This window comes from Myripristis murdjan, chromosome 3, assembly GCF_902150065.1.
Source record: "Myripristis murdjan chromosome 3, fMyrMur1.1, whole genome shotgun sequence".
In the NCBI taxonomy this organism is placed as follows: domain Eukaryota; kingdom Metazoa; phylum Chordata; class Actinopteri; order Holocentriformes; family Holocentridae; genus Myripristis; species Myripristis murdjan.
In genome coordinates, this window is record NC_043982.1 from 7,127,487 (window position 1) to 7,147,384 (window position 19,898).

At 39.1% G+C, this 19,898-nt stretch overlaps 1 protein-coding gene across 4 annotated transcripts in view; it reads right to left on the reverse strand.

Moving 5' to 3' along the window:
- Positions 1–19,898, reverse strand: part of ap1g1 (adaptor related protein complex 1 subunit gamma 1) — a 32,347-nt gene that overhangs the window by 10,238 nt on the left and 2,211 nt on the right. For 2 of the 4 annotated variants that reach the window (XM_030044866.1, XM_030044856.1), the window contains exons 2-16: positions 8,697–8,900; positions 8,425–8,549; positions 7,892–8,033; positions 7,278–7,374; positions 5,749–5,825; positions 5,331–5,339; positions 4,203–4,298; positions 3,474–3,554; positions 3,288–3,386; positions 3,151–3,206; positions 2,930–3,043; positions 2,673–2,813; positions 1,361–1,415; positions 1,109–1,231; positions 262–351 (exon numbers count right to left, since the gene is read on the reverse strand). In XM_030044866.1, the coding sequence (XP_029900726.1) occupies positions 262–351; positions 1,109–1,231; positions 1,361–1,415; positions 2,673–2,813; positions 2,930–3,043; positions 3,151–3,206; positions 3,288–3,386; positions 3,474–3,554; positions 4,203–4,298; positions 5,331–5,339; positions 5,749–5,825; positions 7,278–7,374; positions 7,892–8,033; positions 8,425–8,549; positions 8,697–8,897 (1,506 nt within the window). In that variant the 5' untranslated portion in view covers positions 8,898–8,900. Of the gene's footprint in view, positions 1–261; positions 352–1,108; positions 1,232–1,360; positions 1,416–2,672; positions 2,814–2,929; positions 3,044–3,150; positions 3,207–3,287; positions 3,387–3,473; positions 3,555–4,202; positions 4,299–5,330; positions 5,340–5,748; positions 5,826–7,277; positions 7,375–7,891; positions 8,034–8,424; positions 8,550–8,696; positions 8,901–19,898 lie in introns of those variants that run through there. The other 2 variants (XM_030044860.1, XM_030044872.1) reach the window with 2 other exon arrangements.

The following is a 19,898-nucleotide window of genomic DNA, read 5'->3' on the forward strand; positions in this document are numbered from 1 at the left end:
GAATGAACTTTTTGTAGCCATCTTGACCACGATTCCCTGGAAGAAGAGATACTGTATTTCAATGGGACCTTCCTGGTTAAATAAAGGATACTTCAAATCAAATCAAATCAAATGTTCCTTTAAAGGTTTTATTGTTAGACTTTAGAAGATTTGTTAGTGGCAGGCCTGTCTGATACTGTACTTTGGTAGGCTACTGTAAATAAGTGAATGTATGGGTGTGTGAGTGTTTTTGTCATGCTTGGCTTGGACTTTTCCAGGTACCTGAATGGGCTCTTCCTCCTCACACTGCCCCGATACCAGCAGGTCCCCGTACTCTCCTATGCACCAGGACGACACCTGCACCAGAGGTTGCTACGGAAAACAGAGAAACACAAGTTCACCTATGATGTATTCTTCAGCTAGACAGAACCACAAACACTGATTGCTGTAATCTAATCTATGAGTGGATATATGTCCAAAGTGGAAACACACTACTATTCAATAGTCTGGAATCAAAGCTTTTCTGTTTTTGTGTCTAGGGAAAGTTGTTTTTGGCTATTTTTAAATCAAAACTGAACATAAGAAATGCTGAAAGACAGATAATTTCAGCTTCAGTAAGCAGCACAATCATTTTTATTTACACTTAATATAAAGCAGGTGGTTTCTCTAGAACCAATTGTACACACTGGCATAATTACTCAAAAATGAGGTAACATTGTGTTATTAGAAAACTGCAGTAATGGCTACTGAAAATGTGTAAAGACTGAATTAAGAACAGCTATTTCAAACGGAAAGAATACCCTCTTGGCTATATTTGGGATTGGTTTGATGCTTAGTGAATAAAAGTGTCAGTTTCTTTCAAAAACAAAAAAATTCTAAGCGATTCGAAACTTCCAAACTGAAGAGTAGTGACTACTGCTCAAATTCACTTCTGTTCCTATTTTTTGGTTTTTGATAAGAACTGGTGTTGATCTGCGACCAGAGAAAACACTTCAATTATATTAAGTACAAATAAAAACATTTGTTTACTGGAACTAAAAATATCTTTCTTTCAGTTGCTGTAGTAAATAGTACAATGTCCAAACTTTTGAACGGTAGTGTATCTGGATGAAATCAGCACTGAACTGACCTGAGAGATGTCGTCCAGCAGAGCTTTGTAAAGTCTCTGTACTGTGTAGGCGTGCATCTCCACACTGTTGGTGATGAGCTGGATGAGGTTGGGAACGGAATCGTCTCGCACATAGCTCCCTGCCTGTGAGGGAGAGTAGAAATTTGAAGGAGAAAGCTGATTAAGGTTGCTGCCAGAGCTACTATCTGAGAACCACATCCAAAGAGCTCAATAAAATGAGACACTGTAGTGTTGTCACAGCAGTATACGTACTGTTGTCAGGACTCTCATAATGGTGTCTATGTGCCATCTTTTCGATGGGGCATACCTGTAAAACAGAGTAGACACTGATTGGACACTGTGTCAGGCTGAGAGTGAAATGTGGAAAAGGTCACCTGTACCGTGTGCTGCGAGAGGTCAAGTGTGAGACAAATGCTGTCAGAGAATAAATGATATCAACACGGTCTTTTCAGACGGTGGATCACATATGTTATCATCACACAACATTTCAATATGTTCACCATCGATCCCCCTGACATAACAGAAACAAACCTTTACGTGGAGGGATGTCAGATGCTTAAAGGGACACTTCACCCATGATGGATTATATTTGTACTCACAGTGCCGCCTTTGATCCCTGAAAAAGTTTTACTCGCAAGCTTTCATGGTTAAGTCATATTCCAAAAACTCAAGCCATATCTGATCCAGTGGAAAGAAATGGGTGCAATTTCACTATTTTACAACAGCAAAACACCATCAAGACTTTTAAGAAGCTCACACTCATCACTCTGTTTAAATCAAGTCTCTGGTACCCAGCTGAATGCTCAGTACTTCCCAAACACTTGGGAACACTTGAGCTTCTTAAAGGGAACTTTAGCTATTGTTTTGCTATTGTACAATTGTGAAATTATACACCCAGAATTTGCACTTGATCAGATAAAGCTAGCGTCTCTGGACTGTATGTTTACTATAGCTGAATGATATGGTTAAAAAAAAAAAACATACTGCCATAATTTTTGCCATTGTGATGTGATTCAGTTTTAGTATGAATAATACTGTTTGCATTATAATTTTCATTTTCATGGAAAAGGTTATTAAAATGATAAAGGTGTGATATTTGCTGGGGTCTGTATCAAACAAACATGTTGTCTTACATCTGGAAAATTTGTAGGCCAGGGTATCTCTGTAGCATCATAATACTTTATGTACAACAGCGTTTTGTCGCAAATTTTCCCTTTATCAAAAAATTACAGCTCCTGTGATTTGGATATTGTACTTGGCCATGTTGCAATTCCGATAATATTTTGATTAATTGCTCAGTTTACCATGAAGGCTTGCAAGTAAAACTCTTTGTCAGGGATTAAACTCAGGCAGCAAATGGGCAGCAAACTTTATTAAAATATCATTCACTGTGGGTGAAGTGGTCCTTTAAACAGTGACAGTTCCTGCAAACAAGTTCTATCAATCTTTACCTTTCCTCTCAAAGTACTAGGAACAAACAACTGAAAGCTGTCTGGATGTGTTATCAGACCAGTGACACTCAGCACAGCTTTAATTTGTTGTGAATGCAGTACGTGTCCCGTACTTCTCTGCAGCGAGGAAGACTCCCGACGCACAGTCTGCTTTGAATTCTGGGTCACAGGAGTCCAGGAAGTAGAGCAACTCCTTCATCATGCCCCTGATATTGTTGCCATTCACCAGGGCGAAACTCAATTCCATTGCACGCCTACACACAGCAAAAAGAAGACAATGGTCAGAATTAAAAAAGGCTGACTGGCAAAAAGGGTAAATATGTAGTGCAGCCTCAGCAAACTGGAACTCAGATGATCCTCTGCGGCTCACCTCTTGATGGACACATCCAGGTCTTTTAAACAATCCACAATGGTGCTCCGATGCCTCTGCACTGCATTGTGGTCTGTTTGTACCGTCTTTAGTAGAGATGTCAGTGCAACATATCTGGAATGGCAAGTTTACAAAATATAATTGCCATGAAATGAAAATTTAACTTTTATCTACTAGGATCTGATATGGTTCAGATGTGAGCAACTGTCAAATAAACCTACCTTATATTTTTGTCATTGTTGAGAAGGAAGCGACCTAGTATGTTAATGGCCAACACCTGTAAGAAAAAAGCATTAACAAAAAGCAAAAAAACAAAAAAAGAGAGAGGGAAATTTTTCAACCAATTATATTAACTCACCCTCAGTCCACTTTCTGATTTGATGTCCATTATAGTCAGTACGGTCTCGTACAGGATTGCGTTGCCAACATTTTTACTCGTCTCTGTGTTGGTTGCAACCTACACGTATAAAAACAACACATTTGTCAGGACAACAATCCATCAGAGAGGCTTTGGACAAAAGCAATGTCAGTGTTTACTTCTAACCTGTGCAAGAATGTCGTTCATCGCTTCACTCGAGTCGTCGTCGCTCCTGCCTAAAATTCGCAGTAGTCTCAATATCCGCACCTGAAGAAAATAACAAGAATCGTCAGTCACAGATGTAATATAATATGATCTTTTATCCTTTATTTATTAATCCTCATAGGAAAATTCTTTGAGTATTTCTGAGGTTTTCTATGTCCACTGAATACCCTTTCTGTCAACATGTATTTACAAATACTGGCTGTAAAATATGTTTGCATCAAAGTCTTGAACCTCCTCATTGTGCTGCCTGGTAAATGCAATATCAAAGCTAGAACGATGGCACACACAGAGTGCATACCTCCGCCAACGCTATGCAGATACTCCACGTCACATGGTTGACCAAATCAAACTTTGGCAGTTCTTACTTTTTGTGCTTTTGTTGAAGGTAATGTTGTTGTTTAATAAATTCAAACAAACAGTTATGTGTGTATGGTTGATTTAGAGAATATTTCTGTTGCTGGTGTTATGCACTCTCTTGTGATAGGCCACATCACCTGCCACGCCCCATTGTGGTCAATCAGCATGAAAAGTTAATCTACTCATCCATGGCTCAAGACCAACCATTCCACAAAATGTTGCTATTTTATGTGAATCCATTGGGAAATTATGCAACTGGTTGTGATAGGCTAAGCTCACTATCACACCATCATTTTGTGGAAATCAGTGAAAGTGAGTAAAAGGAAGATTTACCTGCAGGAAAGGGTCGCTTATGCCTGACACATCATGCTCAGGAGAGTATCCAGACATGATTAGGTTCTTCAGGATTCTCACCAACTGTGGAACCAGCTACAAAAAGACCAACAACAGGAAAGAAAAAGAGGAGGGGTGTCAGAATGCTTTATCTGCATCTTACAACATTGCTAATTCTCTTGTTCAAAATTCATTTATCATTATCCTTAAACTTTAAGGAAAGTGATTTCAGTTTTATTCTCTATGACCGGGAGGCAAATTGATCTCAAAGATAGGGGGATGGGGATAAACAATTAAAATCTGTAGCAGGTAATTAAAACTTGTGGATGAGAGCAATTGTAAAATTATTTTTTCAGGATTTGTAATTAAAACCTTGATTGAATGACAACATTGGGTTAGAACATTTGGGTTAAAAAAAAAAACTGTTTACAACAGTAAATAATATTCTCTGTCACTGTACCTTGACTGTGCAAGTTTGGTTAACTTTTTTTTAGACTTTAGAATATTACACCTGCCATGCTTTCTAAATCAAGAACTTTTCAAGGCTGTTGTAACTTTGATTTCTTGAAACCTTGCAAATACAGGCTATCAAAGAGTAAACTTAAATAGGGTAAAATGCAAACATGAAATCCTAGTGGTGGTTTGCCAAACTCTTGTAAATCGTTCAACTTGTTCAGGGGATAATGCCACCTCTATAAATACATGGACCAGCAACATGTACTGACATAATACAGAGATTATACTCTGACGGTGACAGATATAGTGTCAATCTGTGCCATGTGACAACACCTGGAGTGATCAATTGAAAACACACCCACCCACACTGTTTCAAATTAACGGTGATTAAATGAGTTGCATATTAGGCTAATAATGACACTTTGACAATAGTGAGAAATGTTTCTGACAAATGGAAGAAAATTGTTTTCATTATATTAAAAAGAACAGTGACATAGTAATGATCACTATACAATTAAAAAAAAGGAAAAAAGAAATAACTAAAATAAAAAGAAAAATAAAGAAAAACACAGGGAAATGACATTACACAAATCTGATTACGTCTAAGGTGACCGTGTGGAGTGATTACTAGTTACAGCATGCACCAGCTATGGAATCAGAATGTACTCTTACCTTCTCATTCTAACACAATGCAGGAATTGTAACAAAGACAAATGACAGAAAAAATATGAGGTAGATGTTAGGGAGGGGAACTGGAAATCATTCACTTTCAGAGAGCTCAAAATAATGTTTCGATCATGAGCGTGAGGGGTGGGGCTTCTGGCACAACTCTGTTACAGCTAGGGAAGGAGTAGTACAGTAGCAGCTGAAATACAGGGAAAAACAGAGCGGAAAGGAGATCAAGACTGTGACATAGTTTGAGTGTAGAGCAATCCTGGATAGCAATCCAAGCCTTAACAAGTAGAAAATGTTTGTCTTAGCTATATCAAAAGGAAACGTGTACGCAAAGGGAGAATGAAATGCGACGTGAGCTTAAGACAAATGTGTTAATAGTTCCTGAGTGTCTGTTGGTGAATTTATCTATCCGTACCTTTCTGAAGTGGGAGAGCATGTCAGGACTTCTTTCACACATCTCAGTGAGCAGGACAACTGATGTGTGGAGAACACCTGGATGAATGACAGGGTGGGAAAAGGGTATTCATTATGAATCAATAAATTTACAAGAAAATGACTCTCCAGTTTCCATTCGAGTTCATTACTTCTGAAAATGACAACAAGGACATCGATGACAGCTGTGTAGACAGCATTAAGTACCTGCGCTCTTGCTATAAAGATAGAGGGGAAAAACATTTACCAAGGCAGTCCTGATTTCATAATGAACATTTATATAGAAGCCCTATTTAAATGTGTGAGGGAGTGACTATCTCCCACCACAGTTTTTAACAGAACTAAGACCACAACACCTCAAGATGGCTTAGCAGTGCATTCCACTGGAAAGCAATGTAGAATGGGGTAAGGATGAAGACCATGGTTAGGGTATGGGCAGGTCATTGGATCAGTTAAGATTATCCCCATTCCTCTTAAGATACACTGAAAGTTTTACATTCAAGTTGAAGTGGCTAGAAGCTCAACTTGCAAAACCCTACCATACAAATGGAGCAAGACTGTATGGTTTAAAGGAAGATTTTACAAATATTTTCCATGAACAGGCTTTGTTACAGAGCAGTGGTTCAGAAAGAGACATTGTTGCTGCCTTAACAGAGAGATTTAACAGGTTCACAGCAAAAGGCAAAGTGATGGCACATTACAGATGACAAATCTGAAAAACTGGGAGGTGCAAAGGTAGATGCACAACAGCAAACTCAAGTGGACTGTAGGGGCTACTGCTCAGTCTGTCCCCAGGGCAGATCATCAGTATCTGCAGAGTGTGCACAGAAATTTCACACAGGGAGTTGCTTTCCTTGTGTACTGGCTTACAAGCTATTTGCTAGTCTTTGAAACTATGACTACTCTCCAGAAATCCCTCTCAGATACCAGAAAAAAAATCTGCTTGCTTTGATATTGACAAGTTTTTGAGTAAACAGCTTCCTGACCAACTGTGGGATCATTACCTTACAGTTCTGAAGCAGATGGCATGGAGACTTCTTAACGTTTTAAGAAAAGGAAGAAACCACACTTGACACATTTATAAAACTAAAAAAAGGCACTGAAGACAATTATTTTTAATTCCAAGACAAGAATGATCTATAAAAAAGAGCAAACAAATACCTGCATGCCCAAGGAGCAACTATTGCAGGCTGTTTTTAAAACTGATGCAAGTCCAAATTCCCAATCTGAAGCAACATCACTATTGGTTTTGACAGGACCACATGCTATTTGCGCATTCCCTTTTTTTTGCTTGTGACATATCTACCCTTTGTGGGGGACAGAAGCCCCACAGCTATGACAGACTCATTAATTCAAATCTCCTATATAAAGGACACCACAAAAAGGACATGAGCCGCCCAGCTGTTAGGTGCAGAGCGCAGTGAGAGGCAGGATCAAGGGTGAAGTCTGCATTAGTGTAGGACAAGGACACAACTGCCAACAACTCCATCCTGACAGACCCTTTAGACTCACCGTGGTTCTTCTCGCTCAGCAGGTTTTTTGTGGCTGGAAGAAACATTTCCATAAGCTCTGGAACCTTTCTGATGACGTGAACTGCACACAGCGCTGCCTGTCAACAAACATTTAAATTTATTACAAACAACCAAAGAGGAGCTGATCTACCCTCAAAGCAATATTTCAACCAAATGTAATTTTTTCGGCACGCCATTTTAAGTATCAGCTCCTGTGTTTTCAACCACAGGTATCGTGCACTTCCAGTGTTGTAGAAATGTCAATCATTTGCTCCAATTTTCCAGTACCTCATCCACAAATCGCATGTCTAATACATTTAAATTAAGTCAATGTGAACCCATGTTACGTTTTGTGGTCATGGTTGCATGATTTCTGTGCAGTTAAAATGGGCCTAAACACACACTAACTGTATGCTCTGATGGCACTACAAGATTGACTGGATAAAGCTCAATTGTCATAGGTTTTCTAGGATTGATTTTTAATTTCTGCTGATATCAGGATGAATTTAGAGCTATTCATGCGCTCTTGCATCTCAACAACAAAAGTTCAAAATGGCCATCATTTATTGCCAAACGAATATCACAGAAGGTAGTCACGTTAATAGTGAGGCTTACTTTTTTCCTCAGGTATGAGTTGGATGTTTTGAGCAGCTTCTCTACCTCTCCAGCCAGGTCACGACACATTTCTGAGGAACCCATGCAGCCCAAGGTGCACAAGGCCAGGCCCTGGACGTATTGTGTGCTGTGATTTAAATCACTAGGGTACAAAAGACGAGATCAATAAGCTATGGAGCTAAAATAACCACAAACATGAAGGCCTTGAACAGAGTAATACAAATACAACAGAGAAAGGAAGTGGGAGAAGTATAATGGATGAGCGGGAGGGAGAGAAACTACAGTGAATGAAAGCAACAGGTTGTGATAAAGATCCAGTAGCAGGTAAGGCAAGTTGTGGGGCTGCATCAAAATGGCCACCATATACTGGAAAGACCAGGTCATGAATTTCATTGTTTGTCAGAAATAGAATACTATGTGTGGGCGATCATTTCCTCTATACAACACCCACCTTTGCTAGCACATTATGAGCAGGTTTTAGACAGCACAACGTGAAATACTATGTATTCACTGAGGCTGTTTCCTCCACTTACTTTTTGATGCAATTTGTCATTAGTAGATGGACATCCTGCCTCTCATCCAACAGCAGCATAGCTCCCAAATAGCCTATTCGCTTGTCAGTGAACTTCTGGGACGCAATCAACTTCAGGCACTCCAGCTGGAAAACGAGCAATTGGTTCACTGGACTGCTGACTCAGAATGTAAGAATTGCACCAATGCTACCAAAACTAGCAGGGCCACCGGTGTCAGTAAAAAAGAAACAAAAAATCTTTTGTGAAAGAAGCATCACCACCAGTAAACTTACCTGCCCAAAATGTGCTGGGTAGCCCAACATGTGCATATAAAGCAGCTTTGCAACATTTCTACAGCGGTACGTGTTGTCTTCCTCTCTGAAGGATGAGCGTATGGCAGCACACTCTTTCTGGATCATCTCACGCTCCTCTGCCTGGGTCCGGGCTGTCCGGATGGTCCGGATCAGCTCCCGCAGTCTGATCGGGGCTGGCATTCTCTGTGAAAACACAAAGAAGGAAAATGAGTTAGCATCCACGACCTTGGTGGTGGCACTAGACAACAGGTATCAGAAAAGTTGCACTTTTCCTATCAGTTAACCACAAAGACTCAACCCACAAAGTCAGAACTGAATCTGTATTTTTTAAGTTTCTTTGTGCAAGAGCAAAAACTAAGACAAACAAATGATGAATATGTAAACAACCGCATTGGTCCACCTGGCAGCACAGGACCTGAACTAAAATAGCAAATGTAAAAGAGTACATTAGCATGAGTGCAGAACAATGCCTGGGGGAAGTCCCAAAACTGCCTGCTCTAACTAAATTCAGAAAAACACTGAAAGCACTCAAATTTGGCAGATCTTGAAAAACCATTATCCAAAAATATGTTAGACATTAGGCTTAAGGAGGCAGGTAATACTAGATTAACTGCGACAAATATGGGAATTTATTCCATTTAGAGCTGTAATTTTAAGAGTATTAAATGTGTGGAGGGAAAGGAGAATGGCAGATGAAATTGAAAGGCCTTAGAAAAAGGATCCTGAGGGGAGCACTTCAAACCAGCGGACACTAGGGTGGGCCATGTGGCCAAAAAAATTAAATCTTTTCATGATTCATAATTTTAATCCATATTTTTCTTGTGATTCGTTTATCAATAATTCCAGATCGTTCATAGTTTTGATCATACAAACTACGGTTCTGTCAAGTTAACCACCTTATGGTTCCCAACAAGGTGTTTTCTATCACTTTTTGGTAGTTGCCATAAAATATGAACACTGGATTTGACGAGTTCATTGCAGGCAAACTGCAAGACCGATACATGCCATTTTACTGGAGAGAATATTTTGCCCACTGAACTTGAATTGAGAACAACAGTCTTTCCAATTCAAATTAACATACTGGGATGGTGAGAATGGCAGTCATTTTTTAGATGTATTATTACCATGGTACCAGGCTAACTGCTATATAAAACAATTTGCAGCAAGTCACACCTCGCTGCATTGAGAGGTTTTGTAGTGAGAACCAAAGCAGTGGAAAATTGTCTCTTGTGTTTCTGCCAGCGTCCATTAGCCATTAGCAAACACTTTTCTTCTCCACTAAAATTTGGCTAAGCTATGACAGTTTGTAGTCGACCTATACAAGGAGTTATATTAGTAAAAGCCATGTTTGATTATATTGACCAGCTAGGTTGACCAGAGGAACTAATATATCAGCTATCAAAAGCGCATGTCACACAGTGTTTCACAGAGGAAATAAAGTATAAACATACATAGACATAAAATACAGTAAAACAAAAAAGAAAGAAAGAAAGAAAAAGAAAAATTACACAAAGGCAAGTCTAAACAAATGGGTCTTGTGCTTCTTTTTAAACATGTCCAAAGTGTCACATTTAAAAAGTATCACATTTAAAGTGTGAATGGAACAACCTAGATCAAGGAACCCTGAACAGAGGACCTTATGCCCATTTTCCAACAAAAAGCACCTGGTGCTAGTTCGGAGCTAGTGCTAGAGCCAGTGCTTAACTGGTGCCAACAAAGAACCAGTTTGCTTTTCCACCGGCCAACAGCCAAGCGGAGCCAAGTCAGAGCCACGTCATTACGTCATCGTAAAACGTGATCACGTGGGTGTGCGAGACGCTCGCTTGGAATCACAACAACAAACATGGATGACCCACCGTAGCAATGCAAATACTGCTCGTGTGTTTACAAGCCTACATTGCGGTCCAGAGGTGAAAAACACAATTATTGCCGGCTACCCGTCATATTCGTGGTCGGAATGAACGGTGAGTATGTTTAGCTTTACGTTTATAGCGATCGCTGCTCCCGTTTGAGTCTGTAAGTCCGCCCTTTCTCTGGCTCCCGTTTAGCCCCTGCTCGGAGTCGGTGCTTGCCTAGCACCAGTTTGGAACCAGTTTGGAACCAGTTTGGCCCCTGCTTGGGCGGTGCTAAGTCAGGCACCGGCTCCGAACCAGCCCTGGTGGAAAAGGGGTATTCGAGGCCTGCTGGTGACACGGGGCTGCAGTAAATTTCTGATGCAGGCAGGTGCCTGACCATACAGAGCTCTATAGGCTACAAACATCTTCCATCAACATATACCACTATTGGCAGCAGCAAGCAGTGTGAACCAACTGCAAAATCATGTTTTATTGGAATAAAATACAATTTATGGCAAATAAAGAAGCCCCTAAAAAAAAAATAAAGAAAATAAAGAAGCCCCTAATAACTCATAATATACATAAAATCCTAAAATACATTTTTTCACATCCCTTTGCTGATAGTAAGACAACCTAAAACTGGCAGATATTTAATCATGAAACAGTAGAGTGGCCTGGTGAATTTTCACCACCAAATCCAATGTGAATATTCTATAATGTCTTCACAAAGGACAATTCAAGTTATGTCCAACCTAGGCCTTATTTCCCTTGGTTTTGGCTTCATGACAACTGACTATGTTCAAAAGTCTAATACTTGCTCAAAAGTAGCACTGCTGTTCAGTACACATACTGAGCAAACAGGTAATCTGCAAGTTAAATCCAAAACACATCTCCTTTCAACAAAGTTACAATACATTTGCACTTATTTGTAGCTTTAAATATATGAAACTGAACTGACTCAATAATCCATCTGATACTTTAACATTTTTCATACACTTTTTTTATTACTTTATTTGCTGTTGATTTTTTGCCACATTCAAGTTATACTGGAAGAAGTGAAGAAAGGGAATTCCTTGATTTAGTGTGAAAGCATTCTTTGTGTTTTAATCTTAAGAATGCCCACACCTTAAAACAATTCTATAGATGAATTTAAAATCAACCATCAACGTAATAAAATAGTATTTCTTGCTTTTTGTAAGTGTGGCTGATTGAATTGGTGTGTGAATATAAGTGAAATTGAGATTTTTTTTATTTCTTGGATAGTCAACATTGCTGGATTAGCTACTATGTTTTCTGCATGTGTTGACACACTTCCACAAAATGTGTGTGAAAAATTCCCAAATACACCACTTGTAATCATCATTAGAAGGTTGCATGAACGGTTTTTCACAGTTGGCAGTCTGTATTTACAGAACATCTGATGAACGTAGCATCAACAAACTACTTGCCAATGAGCTCAGTCTAGTTAAAAAAAAAAATACATATCTAATATGACAAAACATTCAAGTTTCAGGAAATAGATAACTGGACACTGGATGTAGAAAGGACCAGCAGCAGTGCAAGTGTTATGGTGTCATGAATTTGCATGAACTGGATAGCAGCTGGTGGTATGAAAGTTCTAAGGTAAAATAAGTGATTAAATTTTGAACAGTATCAATCGTAATGATGGTGAGATTTAAAAAACTAAGGTTTGAAAGCGAGTGAAATTATTTTGAAGATAAGACAGCATGCATTGCTCGAGATCAGAAGATTAACTTTAAAAAAAAAAAAAAACTGAGATAAACTGAGATTTATGTCATAACAACTGCATGTTTAGATTGGAACCAACAAGAAAAAGCTGCCTTAACCCCTTGAACACTGATTTTCCCTTAAGTTGAGTTGATAAGTAGCTTGAAAGTTAGGAAAAAGAGTTACATATAGTTACAAGAGTGTTACATACAGACGGGTGACAAATTAACATTAAGTATCTTTCTGAGGTGTTGGGCCAACATGAGCCACCAGAACGGCTTCAGTGCTCCTTGGCATAGATTCTACAAATCTCTGGAGCTCTTGGAGCGATGGAGCTCCGTTCTTCCAAAAGATATACCCTCATTTGGTGTTTTGATGATGGAGGCGGAGAGCGCTGTCTATCTTGATGCTCCAAAATTTCCCATAGTTGGCCAACTGGGCTGAGATGTGACCGTGAAGACCACTGCAAGATTTAACCTGATTTTCATCCTCATCAAATCATTCAGTGAGCCCTGTGCCCTCTGGATGGGGGGGAATTGTCATCCAGGAAGAGACCACTACCCTCAGGATAGATAGGTTTCATCATGGGACCATCATGATGATCACCATCATGAGTTGATCACTCAGAATAACTTTGTGTTGATTTGCAGTGAGCCTTCTCTCTAAGGGGACAAGTGGAAAATGCCCCCCACAGCATAATAGAGCCAGCAGACCCCCTCATTGTAGGGGTCCAGTATTTCAGCCTGTAATGTTCACCTGGTGGACGCCAGAATATGGTGAAGGGTGTCTCATCTGACCACATCACTTTTTTCCACATCTCTGTAGACCAGTTACACCTCTTAACTCTCAAATGTGTATCTGTCTTTGGAATGGGGGCTTTAAGGACTGCAGCCTTGTGATCCACCGTTATGGATTTTTCAATGGCCGAGGCCAATATTTAGAGAGCAGGGTGGCCAATGGCTGATATATAATGACAATATCAAGTTGTTTTTCTTTTCGGCATCTGATAAAATACAACAATTTAATAATAACAAATGAGAAAAACTGCTGAACTTTACTGAACATTTATTTGATACTATTATTGTCTGTTTGCTTAAGCAGATCTGAAATAAATGTCCACAGGTATCAAAAAGCAAAAACTAGATCATCACTGCAGCCCAACTACAATATCTCCCTCTATGTACAATATCTTTTGAAAGAATGGAGCTCCATTCCTCCAGGAGAGTTCCAAAGAGTTGGAGAGTCTTTGCCAAGGAGCACTGATGCTTTTCTAGTGGTTTGTGATGGCCCAGCACATTACTAAGACACTTCATGTTTGTTTTTCTGTGAATTTGTTACACATCTGTACAATTCACTGAAGCTACACCACGCTTACTTTGAGCAAAATATTTATTGCCAAGATGCCACTGTGTTATGGCTGCACCATTACATTAAGCAGAAAATATCTGGATGTCTTGTGCATCATTTTACAAACATTTCCCTGTAATTCAGCAAGACATATTTGGTATCTTTGGAAACGTTAGGATCCCCATTAGAATTTAAAATCATGTTTTGTGGTTTTGATCAAAGCTCAGCTATGCAGCAATGACCAACCAGTCTGCGTGCAGGACAGAGATATGTCAAACAAATCCTGTAATAACCATAACCCTCCGCACCCACAACCGTTCTGCAGTATGCTGAAGTCACAGGTCTACAATCATTTTTACATCCAATGTTCCATAACTGTGCTAAAGAGAGAGCATGCAGGTTTGCCACTGTTGACACTAAAGACAACATCAGAGTTTGTACCAGCAGATTCAACAGGTTGTAATCTCTGATTTAGACTCAAAAAATACCTAGGATATTTAAATTTAAGGAACTATCACATTCCCACTTCTTATCCAGTCATACACATACTGAGTCAAGTATGAATGATTACTTAACTAACATCTTTACATTTCGGTGAATCCAAGAACCCAAATGCAGATGTTTTTGGTAAATATATGGCCCTTTTCGACTATAAGAACTTAGTGAGGTGTGCCATGTTGTGAAATACCTTTCACAAGTTCTGGAAAAGTTCATGGAAGCTGAATTAGTCCCTGCTCAGGACATGATACTACAATCTGAGTTCCAGGAACTTTTAGGAGGAGCTAGCAGGGCTGTTGTCTTGATTGGTCCAAGCAGTGACTTGGGAGCACTTCCATGAATATGTGCTTTCAAAGGACTACAACACAAAGCAGGCAGCAAAAAACAAAAGGCAAAACAATGCAAACTGAAAGCTGTACTAACAGGTGCAACCCTGGATCAGTATTTGAAGAGAATAAAGTTTCTATCTTGAATGTCTCCTCGACACAGTTTAACAAACAACATATCAGAAACTCCAGAGTGCTGCCACTGTCCCGGGCAGCAAGCAGGATATGATGGGGAAACGCTCTCCTTACTGCTGCAGCTGTGGCTGGAGGAGGCTGCTTTTCTTTTGAAAAACAGGCAGGAGAAAAACGCTCATGTTCAAAAAGCATCATAGGTTAATATAATCTGTCAACAAGTGTGGTTCAAATAGGTTAAATAGCCTGATGCATCACAAGTGTTTTGATTTGATCGACTTGGCCTTTTATGTCAAATTTTGCGGCATTCATTGGGAGCTCGACTCAGCTGGTTAGACACGAAAAAAGTGTGTTTCACTGTGTTTTGGAGATTTGGGCATCCAATGCACAAGCAAACAGTGGGGAAAAAATGAGGTAAGACAACAAAGAGATAAAGATTTTTTAAGGGGCACTTCCTACCCTTCACAGTTGGTTCTCCATACAGTGGAGTAGGAAACAAAAGGCAGGCCCTGAACTTCACAGGTTCTGGCAAGTCCCGGGTTACCCTTGGCAAGGGCCAATAAATTAGAACATCCAAACTCTCAGGTGTTTTGCTGCAATAATATCACCCATTTTTACAAAACCAACATCACACTTTCAGTTTTACAAACAACTGAGGAAAGTTATTGCCGGTGCTTCCCTACTCAGAAAGAGGTACTTTACAGCTTTCCTCTCATGGAAGCCTTTTATCTGGTAGCATACAGCACATAATTAAGCTGCTACAGCAAGAGGCACTCTGGTAATTACTTGCTGAGTAAAACCATTTGCTAAATCTAACTACCCCAGAGCTGGGGTGGATGCTGGTACAGGGAAAAGAATGCACTTCAGAGCTGAGACCCTAAATTTTCTGTCTTGTCTGTGAGATGTGAGCCATATCAAGACACAGGAGTGTGGCCAACTGCTGGATGGTATTGTTTGAGCACAAAATGTTCTTTAAATAAATGATACTTCTAAATGTAATTCTACATTGTTATATATTTTTTTAAAAAATGTCTAAAAACACAGTGACTAAGTTAGCATCTTCTAAAAAAAAATATATATATATATATATCAAAGAAGTGATCGCTTGGCTCTTGGATTGTCTTTTACACCTTAGGATAGAGATGTCAGAGATATGGCCAGTGAGCAGATCTCATCCTCTCCTGGGAGGTAAATGGCAAACCTGTATACTATTATTTGTTGCATTTTTTTTCTCTTCTGCTTAATAGAATTCTACATTGCGTGTTATTTTCATGAGCCAACAAACAATTTCTCATTGACTGCTAGGCTACATATTGACTGTTTCAAAATTGGAAATCAGCAAGTTGCCTAAAATTTCCATTGCCGACTCGAGTCACACTGTTGTTAACAAAAAAAATAATCCGCCCCCCATAAGGTCTCATTTGAATGAATGCAATCTGCTAGCTAATATTAGTCTGACACCCCAGCCTTCTGAACTTGGCTACTGACAGCTTTACTGAACATCAAAAATAAAATGTATGACTCAGATTAAAAAGGTTTGAAGACTTTCCAAATTAAAAGTATAACTCTAAAGATATGAAAACTTGGGGAAAAAATGACAGCTGTATTATATCAACAGAACACTTCCTCACTCATACAAACCAAGAAATATTTTGTATATACCTAGTTGCTCCGCAGTTAGGGATGCCACAATAACTGATACTCATATCAATACCAAAATTTTGAAAATGATATAAATGCTGGTGTTTTTAGTATTGGCAGTATCAACACAGCTAACTCTGTATTCAGTGTTCTAGGCCTCATCCTATATGGAGTCATGCATAAAGGACTCTAAATCAAAATGAGAGCAAACAATCATGTCATTGTATTTATTGTAAGGGCAGGACATTTTATACAGTTCCTTTAATTTTAAGTATTTTGTTGGGCTTTGTTCTCTATTTGAAGGCTACAAGCTGATGTTACACGTCTAACTCTGTTTTCTAATAGCCTTTGTGTTTAAATACTTGAAACATGTAAAGTTTGTGTTCACTTGTTAATGTTTACACAAAGTTTTTAAATAAAAGGAGTGTGCACTGAGTGAGATTTTTGCTGTTACCATGGTATGGAATCAGGCATTGCATTTCACTGGTATCAGTATTAACTAACAAATTTCTAACAGTGTGACTTACCTACCTGGAGTCAATGTAAAACTTTTTTCCAGGCTGTATACTGTGCAAGTTGCTTTACTTTATCTCCGCCCTAATATCCAAAGCTGAAACACACCTTGACTTATCATTAACTAAAGCTGACCTTAGCGAATGAAATTCTTTGAGAAATGCCAGTTAGAGTCAATCTAACTCTGGTCTACTGAGGAGAACAAGGATCCAGGATGTAAGGGAATGAGGACGGCCCTTGTTGCATAAGCTGCTGATTTGCAGATAATCTAAGAATTCGCAGTGATCAAAGTGGAATGGGGGGGTCAAGCAAGGCCACATTCTAATAAAGCCAGGGAGCTATTGCCTTTCTAACCCCAACCAAATTACCTGAGCTGAAAAGAGCTGGTGTTCAGCCCATAAATCCTGACTCCCTGCCTCTTGCTGTGCTCAAAATCAAGTGTGTATATATCAAATATGGTAAATCCAGCCTCTGCTGAGAGCAGAATAAAAACTGAACACAGTTCCTCATTCTTACTGTTGCAATACACAAGCACATTCTTCTACAGCTAAAACAATTGTTACTATCCATAACTATTTCTATTACTTTTATCACAACTGAACTCTGGGACAAGTAGGACTGTGTTTTTCGTTTAAGGAGTACCACTAAAAATGGAGGGTTGCGTACATAGTATGTAGATTATAAAGACCACAGGTGGGGTGAAGGCCTGAGCTTGTTCATTTGTTGGGCTGCAACAGCCTAGGGATCATTCACCAAGGTCAGCTTTACTCAGCCTTACTATGCAAAGACAAAAAGAGATCTGTCCTGCCATACAGCTACATTACAGATTTCAAGTCCTCTTTATTTCTCAGGAGCCGCAACAGCTGGACTAAAACCAGAAAAATGCAACATACAACACTCACTGACCCTTCTGGGAACATTTTTCCTTTGATTGAAAAAAAAAATAAAAATGTTTAAAGGCCTCTGGTCCCCTAAGCTACAATTTGGCTACAATGAGTTTAAAAGTAAATGTTTAGTAGATGTTTATGTCTCAGGCTGTGTCTTATACTGTACTCGAAAGATAAACATGCATTATCTTGCACATGTGGCCTTCTCTAGTGCATTTTTATGGCTACATATACATTGTTTACAGTCTTCAATTGCCATACATAGCCAAAAATATCTGTTGGCCAGATTCTATGACAAAATTCACATATTTCCTAGTAGGGTGACTGTTTTGCATGAACACTCAATGTTCATAACAACCTTGTTCTCTCATGAGGTTTGGGGAGCCAGCTTTAGATTGGCTTGCAGATCCTGACAACCAGTAGCAAGCAAAAGAGATGCCACACCTCCCTTATACCACAGGGAGCAATCACAGGCATTATATTGGAATCATCAAGAGATAAAACACAATCTAAAAATGTTTTTGCATAAGATTAATGAATACCACACGGCCTTCTCTGATGGGAATTCCAAAGGTACATGTTAATACATCAGATGTAGAGCTGTACATAGGAAAAGATCATCAGGCTAGAAGAGGAAATACACACAGCCATTATTGAGGAGAGGCATTCCCACTGCTCCATTTGTCTGGCTATTGTACACTTTGCCACTTGTTTTGTTGTCAGTGCTCAGCAAAGCACTCAGTGAGAGACATTTTAATTTTAAAAACATCTATGCCTTATGTCACCAACTATTCCAAGAGCTCAGCTCTAAACGGCTACATCCAGTCACTCCAGGATTTTGCGATGTCGCAACTGTAACAATTAATGCGAATTTAACCAATCCCTGTGAATTCTGTGCAAACTTGCAATTTTGTCCAATCACTGCAACGCTCAAGCAAATCTGGCCAATTATCACTGTTTCCTGTGAGTTTCACTGAAAACATCAAGCCATATGTCAACAAACTCACTTTCCTGTTTTGGTTGTAAACAAGCAGGTATGTTTGACAGGAACATTTCACATGGAACAACAAAAGTTATTGCTAACAACGGTGCAAGGAATTTCCCTGATGTTTTGTACAAGAGCAAAGCAATGGTTAATTGTTTTGCACTGTGTGCAACGTTGTGGTGGAACACAAATGAATGTCATCGATTGACAAACACTTGACAACAGAGGCTACTGCATCCAGATCTTTAGCAAGTGCTGAATGAATCAAGGTGAGTTAGACTGAATATACATGGTTAGTGGTAGTGTAATATAAATCACAAAGTGATACAGCTGTGTGAGTCTATTTGCATGTCAGTGTGTCTATGTATGAGTCAGAGAAAGAAAATAGTCTTGGAATAAAAGTCTCAAATGTTTAAAAATGGTGATTCAAAACATAAAGCTGGATATGTAATGAATCAGAGATAGAGCATGTGTGTGTGAGAAAAGAGTCACTGAGTGAGGCAGAGGAGAGAGAGAAAATCATTAATTGCTCAAATAAGCTCAAACAAATAATGGTAGGTTACTCTAGAATGGAGGACTTAAAGTTATTACGGTTATACTGTAAAATTATTATTAAGGAAGAGCAGTAGGCCACTGTTGTGGGTACTATTTTACAAAGATATATATATATGCATCACTTTTATTTATTTATTTATTGAAAAGCTGCCGTGAAATCAAGCATTTTCGGTTGCAACAATCCCAAATAAAGTCCCCCAAATCCTGGAGAGACTGAGTAACACACAACAGCGATAATGCAGTCAAATTTTAGAAACAGTCACCTGCTTTAAGCTCATACATAAATGTATATTTACACAGGCGGTCCTACATGCACAAGTCAAATGCTGTGTGCAGCACATAAGCAGAGGAAAGAAAAAAAGACAACCTATTTGATAGGCAAAACATTACACTTTAAAACTAAGCGAAATTAAATTTGTATTACATGCTAAGAATGTGGTTGGGAAGAGGACAAAGAGATAGTGAAGATTTACTTTTAGACATTCATCTGAATTTAAAGCTGAACCTGTAGGCACTTTGCAGCAGCATTCCAAGTCTCCTAGTAACCCTGGATGGTGCCATCATGGAGCTCCAATGGAGTACTGGCAGCTCACTAATAATGGCTAATATGTATCTTGTCTTTAACCCTTGTCTCTTGCTTACTGTAGACTACCCAAAAAAACTACAACTTGTAGCATGAGAGGAATAGGCGCAGTTTACCCCAACAACAAACAGTGGGTCTTTGATATTGCATT